Source organism: Chiloscyllium punctatum, chromosome 16 (genome assembly GCF_047496795.1).
Source record: "Chiloscyllium punctatum isolate Juve2018m chromosome 16, sChiPun1.3, whole genome shotgun sequence".
Classification (NCBI taxonomy): Eukaryota; Metazoa; Chordata; class Chondrichthyes; order Orectolobiformes; family Hemiscylliidae; genus Chiloscyllium; species Chiloscyllium punctatum.
The window spans coordinates 18,683,460-18,696,049 of NC_092754.1; the positions used below are offsets into that span (position 1 = coordinate 18,683,460).

The 12,590-nt window shown below is 41.7% G+C and overlaps 1 protein-coding gene across 3 annotated transcripts in view; it reads right to left on the bottom strand.

The window, feature by feature from the left end:
- The window catches only part of LOC140487006 (coiled-coil domain-containing protein 50-like), a 46,676-nt gene extending 41,615 nt beyond the window's left edge, over positions 1–5,061 (bottom strand). The window contains exons 1-2 of one of the 3 annotated variants that reach the window (XM_072586355.1): positions 4,060–5,061; positions 2,810–2,911 (exon numbers count right to left, since the gene is read on the bottom strand). In XM_072586355.1, the coding sequence (XP_072442456.1) occupies positions 2,810–2,858 (49 nt within the window). In that variant the 5' untranslated portion in view covers positions 2,859–2,911; positions 4,060–5,061. Of the gene's footprint in view, positions 1–2,809; positions 2,912–3,623 lie in introns of all 3 variants that reach the window. The other 2 variants (XM_072586354.1, XM_072586353.1) reach the window with 2 other exon arrangements.
- Positions 5,062–12,590: the final 7,529 nt, after the last annotated feature.

Here is a 12,590-nt window from a genome sequence, read left to right on the forward strand (position 1 = left end):
CATCTTTCCGATAGGAAGGAGACCAGAATTGCACGCAATATTCCAACAGTGGCCTAACCAATGTCCTGTACAGCCGCAACATGACCTCCCAACTCCTGCACTCAATACTCTGACCAATAAAGGAAAGTATCCCAAATGCCTTCCTCACTATCCTATCTACCTGCGACTCCATTTTCAAGAAGCTATGAACCTGCACTCCAAGGTCTCTTTGTTCAGCAACACTCCCCAGGACCTTACCATTAAGTGTAGAAGTCCTGCTAAGATTTGCTTTCCCAAAATGCAGCACCTCGCATTTATCTGAATTAAACTCCATCTTCCATTTCTCAGCCCATTGGCCCATCTGGTCCAGATCCTGTTGTAATCTGAGGTAACCCTCTTCGGTGTCCACTACACCTCCAATTTTGGTGTCATCTGCAAACTTACTCACTGTACCTCTTATGCACGCATGCAAATCATTTATGTAAATGACAAAAAGCAGTGGACCCAGCACCGATCCTTGTCACAGTCCTCCAGTCTGAAAAATAACCCTCCACCACCACCTTTGAGCCAGTTCTGTATCCAAATGGCTAGTTCTCCCTGTATTCCATGAGATCTAACCTTGCTAATCAGTCTCCCATGGGGAACCTTGTCGAACGCCTTACTGAAGTCCATACAGATCACATCTACTGCTCTGCCCTCATCAATCCTCTTTGTTACTTCTTCAAAAAACTCAATCAAGTTTGTAAGGCATGATTTCCCACGCACAAAGCCATGTTGACTATCCCGAATCAGTCCTTGCCTTTCCAAATACACGTAGATCCTGTCCCTCAGGATTCCCTCCAACAACTTGCCCACCACTGAGGTCAGGCTCACTGGTCTATAGTTCCCTTACCACCCTTCTTAAACAGTGGCACCACCATGTCTAATATAATGCTATATTCAGGTTTCACAAGAGACAACCTGGAGTATGAAAAGATCTACTGATGCAAAAGGCAGCAATCCAGTTCATTCATGACAGATCTGTACCTTAACTGCAACAACTCCTTTCAGTTTCCCTTTATCCTTCACCGAACAAAATTCCACTGTTTTCAATTGACCCTGTCCAATGTCAGCAGCATTTTCGAGAAGAGACAGCCAGATTTTCGTTCACCTTTGCATGATGTGTTTCTCATTGTCATTGTGAGTGGCCCAGATCTAATTTTAGGGTTATGCCCCACTCCCCCGTACTCACCCACCACCGGTGACAGTTACCATTTCCAATATCAATTTGACCACAGGGGTTAGTACAGCTTGTTTAATCAGATAGGTCTTGAAAGAGAGGAAATGTTATGTTAGGATAAAGAGGCCTTAAGGGCGACGGGTGGGGGGGGAAGAGACAGGCTTAGGGGTCACAGGAATACCAAGGGCAGAGTGATTCTAGGAGATAGGGAGGGCAGGAAGGATGTATAAAGACAGGATAGGGAGCATGTGGGGTAAGTGTTGAAGGCAGAAACAGCCAGGGTGGCTGCATGCACCATCCCCAAAGAATGTGGGAGCTAAGCATAAAGGAGACCAGATTTCAAGGTGGGGAGTCTGACACAAAATCAAAACTGCTTCCTTCATTTGCAAATCGGAACAACTGGCCCAAGGGATAAATTCAAAAGGACAGTCCAAGTTTCCCATCACACTGACAGCTTTCCTGCTTCATTCAAGAAAGAACTCTTGCATCAGCCTTTCCTTCTGATCCTCTTAAGAGACGGTCTTTAGGAGAATGGATTGTGAGCAACTGTGGAGTTTTGACATTATAAATAAAATAGCTGTTGCAGAAGAACATTTGCTGACCATTTATTGATGTTTACATCCACTGCCTGTTGTTGAATAAACAGCCCAACTCCGAGAACAGGGCACAAAAGGCTGCAGTCAGAGCCAATTCAGAATCTGTTTATTCTGGACCCTACTCTCGATCTGAGAACCAGTACATTAAATATTTTATTCGCACTGCAGACTTTTTTTCCCTTATAAGATTTCCAGTGAAAATAAAACATGCAGAAGCGATAGGGTGACTGCTCCAGTTGGTATAATTTAATCCAAATTTCACTGCTATCCAAATCCAGCTGCAATTGTCAACAAACACACCCCAGAGCAGGTACAGCACACCGTTAGATAGAGTGAAGTTTTCTTGATATCTCTGGTTTGGTTTGGTCTGTATAGTTAAACTACTCTATACTATTTGTGACCGAGAATAAAAAAGGGAACTAACAGGACAATAGCTCAAATTCAAGAGGATTCAGCAGTGTAGCCTCTTTAACTATTTATTAGAACGATGAATTGTTCACTCAGTTACATCCAACTCTTTACAAGATGCTAGGGACAGTTGGCCATTTCAGCTTTTGTCAACACTGTATATCCTATACATAATTCATTTGCACAATGAACACCACAATTATCCTCATGAGCTACAAGTTCTACACTTCTGCATCCAGCTTTCCTGAGGTTGTTTACATGTTTTCAATCCTCCCTGTCTTAATCTCCAAACTACCTCAATCCAGCTCAGCCCTCCACTCTGGAATTCCTTTCCTAAGTCTTATCTCCTCAAGGTTCATCCTTAAATCTCTTGTCCTAAAACTTGGTCCATTCGCCTTAATCATTCTGGTTGGGTGCCAGTTTTTGTGTAATCTACAATCTCATAAAGCAGTTGAGACACTTTATTGCATTAAAGGCGCTATATAAATACAAGTTATTGATGCACTTGGCAATAAATCAAATTGAAAGTGCTAAAGCAATTATAGAAAAACACAGACACATGTGGAATGTATATTAAACTATGCAGAAAAGTTCAACTCTTTCTCACCTTCTCGCACCCGAGGTAAATTGGATTGATCGATTGCGATTTCAGTCATTGCTGCTTAGACTTGACCTTCAAATCTGGATTAGGACCATCCAAATAAATTAGCTGTTTAAAATAAAGACACACAAAAATGTCTTGTATGATGGACAAACTGTTCAGGGATAGGTTTTGCAGCTGACTAGAAAATTTTAAATGATAAACTTTAAAATTAAACTGATAAAGCCAGAGAGGAGAAGGTGCTGCAGAACAAGCCAAAGGTTGAAGAGTTGTAAAGGAGCAGAGCTAGATGCCATCTGGCCAGGTGAAATAATGAATGGCTTTTAAAAAGTCAGACTGTAGGAAGCAGGGAAAAATGGGTGGTGTACCACAAATCTGAGGCGCGGAAAAGAATGTTCAGGGCGGAGGCTTCATAAACAAATCTTCACTTTGAGACAGTAAGGAATAAATATCTGGGACAGCGTGTGGCGTTTGCTGATACCTGCAGCTCAAAATCTCAAATTAGGAAAACCAACTGGGGTGGGGTATTGAGAACAACTATGCACTGAGACTTCATTGACACCAGAGGCAGCAAGGATTCAGGTGACGAGGAGGCACAATGCCCCTCACCCTGTCCTGATGTGGCACTCCACAGTGGGGAGGATGAACCATAATGTCTGACAATGTCCAGGTTGAACCAGTGAGTCAGCTCACTGCATTACCCTGTGTACACAGTGCAGGATACAGGCTCCAAGCACACCCACATTTTCCATTCCAACTTCCTCTGCAACATTAGCAATAAGCGTAAATTCAGAACACCCCCCAACCCCCACACCCCCACCTCCCGGCCCACGCTCTTTGGTCACGGGCTGACTCTCGGATTGTGTCCGGTTTTCGCTCCGTCTATAACAGTAACGCCGGCGGCTCCCAGTCCGGTCTCTTCTCTCTCTTTCTATGTTAACTCCCGGAGTGTTTCTGCTGAAGGGTTCGGGAGCCGAACTTGCCTCTGCCACCAATCCTGGCTCTGTCCGTCTCTCTGAATTCACCCCTTCACTCACTCCGTTTCCCCTCTTTATTCCTTCACATACACGGACTCTCTCTTTCTCCTCCTTCCTTACCACCGCTCCCACCCCTTCCCCTCACTCCGCACAACTTCTTTACATCTCTCTCTCTCTGTTAGTTTAACACATCTTCATTTTCCTCCCTCTGTTTTCTCTTTTCCCTGTTAGTCCCTCTCCGTTTCTGTCTCTCTTTGTATTTATCTGAGTTGCTCTCACCCTTCTCTGTTATTTTCTCGCTGTTTCTCTCCCCTCTCGGGTTTTCCCTCTGTCTGTTCTCCTTTTCTGTCTCTTCCCTCGGTGACTGTTGGTTCCTAACCTCCTGTTTCTGTCTCTGTTACATTGTCGCTCTTAGTTCATCAATGTCTCTTCTCTTTAATACTTTCTCACTTAGTTTCTCAGCCTCTTTTTCTGCCTCTCCCTCCCTGTCACTCTGTTAGTTCCTTACCCCCTCCGTTTTTGTCTCTCTCTCCCTGTTATTGTGTCTTAGTTCCTCACCTCCCCTCTCCGTTATTTTGTTAGTTCTTCCCCCTCTCTGTTCTGTCTCTCTCCCCCTCCCTGTTATTTGTTTGTTCCTCACTCTCCCTGTTTCTCTCTCTCTCTCTGTTTGTTCCTCACTCTCTCTGTTTCTCTCTCTCTCTCTCTCTGTTTGTTCCTCACTCTCCCTGTTTCTCTCTCTCTCTCTGTTTGTTCCTCACTCTCTCTGTTTCTCTCTCTCTCTCTCTCTGTTTGTTCCTCACTCTCCCTGTTTCTCTCTCTGTTTGTTCCTCACTCTCTCTTTTTTTCTCTCTCTCTCTCTGTTTGTTCCTCACTCTCCCTGTTTCTCTCTCTCTCTCTGTTTGTTCCTCACTCTCTCTCTCTTTTTTTCTCTCTCTCTCTCTCTGTTTGTTCCTCACTCTCCCTGTTTCTCTCTCTGTTTGTTCCTCACTCTCTCTGGTTTTTTTTCTCTCTCTCTGTTTGTTCCTCACTCTCCCTGTTTCTCTCTCTGTTTGTTCCTCACTCTCTCTGTTTTTTTCTCTCTCTCTCTCTGTTTGTTCCTCACTCTGTTTCTCTCTCTCTCTCTCTCTCTGTTTGTTCCTCACTCTGTTTCTCTCTCTCACTCTCTCTCTCTCTCTCTCTCTGTTTGTTCCTCACTCTCTCTCTCTCTCTCTCTCTGTTTGTTCCTCACTCTCTCTCTCTCTCTCTCTGTTTGTTCCTCACTCTGCCTCTTTCTTTCTCTCTGTTTCAGTTGATGCTCCACCTCTGATTCCAGCAGCTGTTGTCTTTGGAACTACGGAGTGCAGGCACTGCCAAACCACAGTCAAAATCCTGTCCTCACATCTGCACATGGTGATGGGAGGGAGCAAGGCCAGAGAGTATGAACACAAGGCTGACTGTCAGCTTCACAAACAGCTACACATCTGAGGCCTGGCCTGGCCAGACTGCTAAACAGACATAAAGATCTTTTGAAACCTGCCCAATGTTCGACAGCAGTCCCAACTTAAAATTAACGCAGTACCATGAATGTAGTAAAATTCCCTACAGAAAGCAACAACAAGCGATGTACGGTGACCTTAGAGCAGGCAATGAATCGGTGAGAAGCTGAAAGGAGATGTTTCACGGGAGATTCCCAAAGTGTGAGATGGAAAGGAGGTCAGTATTGGAGATCTGCAGATCACGAGGGTCTGTAAGAGCTTGAAGAGGTTACACTGAAAGGGTCAAGACCCAGGGAAAAATTTGAAAATAAAGATGAGAAGTTTACACTTGAACCAGTGTAGGATAGTAAGCACACCGTTAATGTGTGAATAGGACTTGGTGTGAATTAGAAATCAGGCAATCAGAGTGAATGAGCTCAAATTTCCAGAGTGGAGAAGGTGCAAGGTCAGCCAGGAAGCAAAGAGAGATTTTCACAATATCTGGATTCTCTGGTTCTGGGAGTAAGTTTGATAGCAGCCATGACAATTTTTTAAAAATGATCCTGTCAGTTTAAAATAGACAGCTCCTGTGAAGTGAAAGGAAGGGCTTGGGAGGTGATAGGTGAGGGAAAGGAAGGGCTTGGGCCCCACTGTACATCTTGAGTCAACAATGAAAATTAAATTGACATTCTCTTTAAACCCCATTTCTTCAATGAGGCCACTGGTTTAGGAACAGTCCTTTCCAAAGCCTTAAGGCCACAAAAAGACAGACACATGGCCCTGAAAAAAAATGACAGCCTTCCCCCTGATTTGTGGTACATTGAAACATGAACAAACCTGCGTTGAGAGGTGTTAAATCTTAATATTCAGTTGCGTTCAGAAAGAGTGAACAGCACCACCTTGTGCCCATTTTGTCCTGATGTTGGATTCAGATTCAATCATGTTACAATTGTTCCTTCCCCAATGAGCAGAATAGTGAACAGTTGAGTTTTGGAAAGAGCAGGAAAACTTCTACGATTTCGTTCTTCCACAGCATTCCCTGTTCTCACGTGGGACATCAGATGGATTATCCATCAAACAAATTCTTTAAAATCTGTGCACATCTTTCCCACACCTCCATGTGTGAACTCTTGCAATCAAGCTTCCTCTTCTGCCATAAACTTGGTCAAAGAGGTAAGCTTGAAAGGATGAAATGGACTTTATGAAAGTTGCAGATTATATCCTCAGTGACTCTGACTCTGATTAATGACCTTTTTCCTCAACCTCTTTGATGCTACTGTCTTCTACTACATCTTCCATCTTCCATGAATCTGAGCTCATCCAAAACAGTATTATCCATATTTTAATAACACCAAGTCCCGTTAACCCAGGATATTACCCCATGCTCAGTGACCTACTTTGACATTCAATCCAGCAACAATTCTATTTTAAATTTCTCATTGCTTGACTTTAATGGCCTTGCTTCTGCCCATCTCTGAAACTGTCTGAGGTCTCTGTGATTCTCCAATTCTAACCTCCTGGATAGGTCTGATTTTAATCACTTTGCTTTTGGCAGCTGAAGACAGAGACTCAACGCCCTCGAATTCACTGCCTGAACTTCTCAGCCTCATCCTTCATAACCATCTTTTAAAGCCTACCTCTTTGATAAAGTTTATAGTCACCAGTCCTCATATCCCACTGTCAAATCTTGTACAATAACACTCATGAGAAGTTTCTTGAGACATTTGCTGAACTCCCCTGCAAGTCATCCAGCATCTTGACTTGGAAGTGTGTCACCATTTCTTTTCTGTCACTCTTGGGCAACAAATGACAGTCTGGCTAGAGATTAAGTCCCATGAAATAATGAAAAAAAGATGCAATATAAATATAAGCTATTGTTGTTGCTGACCTAATATCACTGGGTTCAATTTCCAGTCCTCGGATGTTTCTTCCTAGAAATGCTCACAGGTAGATGCTGGACTCAGTTGTAATACCACCCTGTCTGAAATAGGCTAAGTTAAAAATCACACAACGCCAGATTATAGTCCAACAGGTTTATTTGGAAGTACTAGCTTTCTGAACACTGCTCCTTCATTAGGTAGCTATTGGGGAGGGATCATAAGACACAGAACTTACAGCAATCCAAGTTTGATTCTTATGATCCTGCCCCACTAACTATCTGATGAAGGAGCAGCACTCCAAAAGCTAGTGCTTTCAAATAAACCTGTGGGGACTATAACCTGGTGTTGTGTGATTTTTAACTTTGTCCACCCCAGTCCAACACTGGCACCTCCTCATCTTGAAATAGGCTAATGATCATTACTGGATCACTTCAGCTGCTGGACAATTTGGCTATAGTTCACTGTACCATAAACTCACATTCATATTGATCATCTGTGAGGAGTTAAAATTAGGTTGATTTGCTTAGCTTGAGCTAGATAAAGGATCTCCTCCAGCAAAACTTTCAACATGGAATACAGTTCTGGGGTTAGAAGTTACTACGCTGGGAAGGGAAAAGAGCAAAATAAATCCTTGGGAGTGAAGAAGCACTTTGGACTGATTCTGGAAGAACTGAATGCCAATTTAAAGGACAGTGCAAGACATATCTGATAGTGGGATTTTAGATAGTTGGAAGTTCTTGTCTTACTTTAATTATCATATATTTTAAGTAATTGGTTGTCCAAAAAGTGTTTAGTCAATAGTGCTATCAATCTACTTGTTGCAGTAAAAATCTTAAAATGTGTAACTTTGATCATGTTGTCTGTTCAGCTACACCATTTTATAAAGTTATTAATCTCTAAAGGGATTCATAGCAAACAAGATTTCACAGTGACCTTTCGTTTAGAAACATTAAAATACCTATATCTATTGCTGAAGCTTTCCTTGAAAGACAGGAGTTGTCTGTGGTTGTTTTTCAACAATTAATAATAGTAATTTAAGGGCGGTGGCAGAAAAATAGAAAAGGATTTAAATGTTTGTACTAAGAAGCTGAAAATAATTAAGGTGTTAACATTTTAATCTTGAGGAAGTCAAGGGTAATCCAGATAACTGGCTACAATTCAGTCACGAATGAAATATCTGAACTCAAAAAAGATTAAAAAGAAATACTAAGTTGAACTTAAATGAGGAGAGAAAGCAAGAGGAATAAAGGAAATGTGAAGACTTCAATTAGAATTTCAAAGAGTAAGGGGAAGGGAAGGCCTTTTCTATGCAAAAGAGAAGGAAACCAGAAATTTTGAACTGCATGTAAGGATATTTAATCACAAAAGCAGGGAGGAGGTGACAGATTTGACAATCTGTCAGGTTTATGATTTGGAGATGCTGGTGTTGGACTGGGGAGTACAAAGTTAAAAATCACACAACACCAGGTTATAGTCCAACAGGTTCAGTTGGAAACACTAGCTTTTGGAGTGCTGTGCCTTCATCAGGTGGTTGTGGAGTATAAGATCGTAAGGCATGGAATTTATAGCAAAAGTGTACAATGTGAGGTAACTAAAATTATATAATGAAAAAGACCTGGATTGTTTGTTAAGTCTCTCATCTTTTAGAATCACCATGTTGGCTTCAGTTCAGTTCAGTTCAGTATATGAAATAACTGAAACCAACATGTTCATTCTAAAAGATGAGAGACTTAACAAACAATCCAGGTCTTTTTCAATATATAATTTAAGTTATCTCACACTGTAAGCGTTTGCTATAAATTCTGTGTCTTACGATCTTATACTCCACAATCACCTGAAGGAGCAGTGCTCCGAAAGCTAGTGCTTCCAAATAAACCTGTTGGACTATAACCTGGTGTAGCATGATTTTTAACTTTGTAAGGTTTACCTCCTGAATTATTCGCCCAGTGGCTAATTTCAGTCAGGATATAGTTGATATTTATTTTATTTCAAATAAAATATTTTTATGAATTACAGTGGCATCAAAAATTGGGCAAATCAATTCAAAGTATTTTGGTAGGAAAATTATTGGAGACTTATTCAATTTTTTTCAGATAACTAGTCTGCAGATTGTAATACAGTTAAGGTAGTATTGCATAATACAAAAGTGTTCGACCCAGAAAATTACAAACAATAGTTTAGAAATCTTAGGAAGTGACAGAATTGGACTTCTGTGGAATTTGCTGAGGAAAGGAAATGGTGTTTGATTGATGGGTATTGATTGATGGTAAAAGTGAGGACTGCAGATGCTGGAGATCAGAGCTGAAAATGTGTTGCTGGAAAAGCACAGCAGGTCAGGCAGCATCCAAGGAACAGGAGAATCGACGTTTTGGGCATAAGCCCTTCTTCAGGAATGCTTATGCCTGAAACGTCAATTCTCCTGTTCCTTGGATGCTGCCTGACCTGCTGCGCTTTTCCAGCAACACATTTTCAGTATTGATTGATGGTGTTTGATAGATAGTATTGATTGATGGTATTCATTGATGATGTTTGATTGATGGTGTCTGATTGATGGTGTTTGATTGATGGTATTGATTAGTGAGTGGTGTTTGATTGATGGTATTGATTAGTGGTGTCTGATTGATGGTGTCTGATTGATAGTGTTTGATTGATGGTGTCTGATTGATAGTATTTGATTGATGGTGTTTGATTAATGGTGTTTGATTGATGGTATTGATTAGTGGTGTCTGATTGATGGTATTGATTAATGATGTCTGATTGATGGTATTGATGATGGTGTTTGATTGATGGTATTGATTGATGGTGTCTGATTGATGGTGTTTGATTGATTGTGATGGAGCTTCCTCCAAATTTTGAAAAGCTTGGAAAGTGTTCTTCGTAGAGTCAGAGAGATGTACAGCAAGGAAACAGGTCCTTCCATCCAATTCTTCCACGCCAACCAGTATACTCAATTAATTTATTCCCATTTGCTAGTACTTGGCCCATATCCTTCTACACCCTTCCTATTCATATATCCATTCAGTTGCCTTTTAATTGTTGTAATTGTACCAACCTCCATCACTTCCACTGGCAGCGCATTCCATACAAGCACAATCCTGCATGAAAAGGTTACACCTTAGGTCTCTTTTAAACTTTTCCCCTCTCACCCTGAACCTATATCTTCTTGTTCTGGACTCCCCCACCCCAGGGAAAAGACCTTGTCTGTTCACCCTATCCATGCCCTTCATGATTTTATAAACCTTTATAAGGTCACCCCTCAGCCTTTGACACTCCAGGGAAAACAGCCCCAGCCTATTCAGCCTCTTCCGATAGCTGAAATCTTCCAACCCTGGCAATGTCCTTGTAAATCTTTTCTGAGCCCTTTCAAGTTTCACAAATCCTTTTGATAGGAAGACCAGAATTGCGCACAATAAGTGGCCTAACCAATGTCCTGTACAGCTGCAACATGACCTCCAAACTCCTATACTCAATACTCTGACCAAAAAAGGAAAGCATACTAAACAGCTTCTTCCCTATCCTATCTACCTGTGACTCCACTTTCAAGGAGCTATGAACTTGCGCTCCAAGATCTCTTTGTTGAGCAACACTCCCTAGGACCTTACCATTAAGTTTATACGTGCTGCCCTGATTTGCCTTTACAAAATGCAGCACCTCACATTTATCTAAATTAAATTCCATCTGCCATTCCTCAGCCCATTGGCCCATTTTACTGATCAAGATCCCGTTGTACTCTGAGGTAACCTTCTTCGCTGTCCACTACGCCTCCAATTTTGGTGTCATACACAAAGTTACTAACTGTGCCTCCTATGTTCACATCCACATCATTTATATAAATGATGAAAAGCAGTGGACACAGCACTGACCCTCGTGGCACAGCACTAGTCACAGGCTTCTAGTCTGAAAGGCAACTGTCCACCACCACCCTTTATCTTCTACCTTCAAGCCAATTCTATATCCAAATGGCTAGTTCTCCCTGTATTCCATGTGATCTAAACTTGCTAACCAGTCTACCATGAGGAACCTTGTTGGAGACCTTGCTGAAGTCCATATCAATCACGTCAACTGCTTTGCTCTCATCAATCCTCTTTGTTACATCTTTAAAAAACTCAATCAAGTTTGTGAGACATGATTTCCCACGCACAAAACCATGTTGACTATCCCGAATCAGTCCTTACCTTTCCAAATACATGTAAATTCCTATCCTTCAGGATTCCATCCAGCAACTTGCTCACCACCAACATCAGGCTCACTGGTCTATTGTTCCCTTACCATCTTTCTTAAACAGTGGCACCACGTTTGCCAACCTCCAGTCTTCCGGCACTTCACCTGTGACTATCGATGATACAAGTATCTCAGCAAGAGGCCCAGCAATCACTTCCCTAGCCTCCCACAGAGTTCTTGGGTACACCTGATCAGGTCCTGGGATTTATCCTCTTTTATGCGTTTTAAGACATTCAGCAAAAACTCCTCCTCTGTAATATGGACATGTTTCAAGACGCCACCATCTGTTTCCCCACATTCTATATCTTCCATGTCCTTCTCCAGAGTAAACACTGATGCAAAATATTGGTTTAGTATCTCCCCTATCTCTTGCGGTTCCACACATAGAATGCCTTGCTGATCTTTGAGGGGCCTTGTTCTGACTCTCATTACCCTTTTGTCCTTAATGTATTTATAAAATCCCTTTGGATTGAGAGTTATGAACTATCCCACAAACACAGAGGGCAGCAAAGGTTTGTAAGCCCACTGAGAAGCTGGAGAGATAATCAAAATTGATAAGGCTGTGAAAGAATGCTAATTGCCATGATGTGGGCATTAGAACTGAAAAGACAGTTGTTTCTCAGAGTAGTAAAGAAGACAGAATAAAGAATAGACATGATTCAACAAGGTCAACATATTACTTTGACCACAAAACAGGGCATGTGAAAGCAGACTGCTGGAGATTGAAAGCTAAGCTGACAGCTTTTGTTGGTTTTTCTAGTAGGCTGAGCAAATCACTCAGATATATACAGCAGTTTGGACCACTTGCCAGTGCTGCCCATGTACCTGGACCTGTCTAAAAGAAGAAGAATAGGAGCAATTGCCAGCTGTGTCTGAGATTACCAGTGGTTACCCACATCTATCGAACTCTTCTGAATCCTGTTCCTTCAAAAGACAAGGAGAAACTAAGAGACAAGACATGAAGATAACATTTTTTTTTCACCGACAAGAACCATGCAAATAGTGAAAGGGTCAGTTTCTTTGTCCACCAGTGACAACACATAGATTCATTCACCCTTGTTGTTAGCCCCATGAGTTACAGGCGTCACAATAAGTCACATTGTATGTTCCTTTTACTTCTTATTTCAATTTTCTTGTGACGTCATTTATAGGTTCCATTTTAGTGTAGTTATTACAGGACATGCAATCTAAAGATCATCTATTTACACCAATGCTACATATTTATTACTCTGTATGGCTGCAGAATTATGAGCTT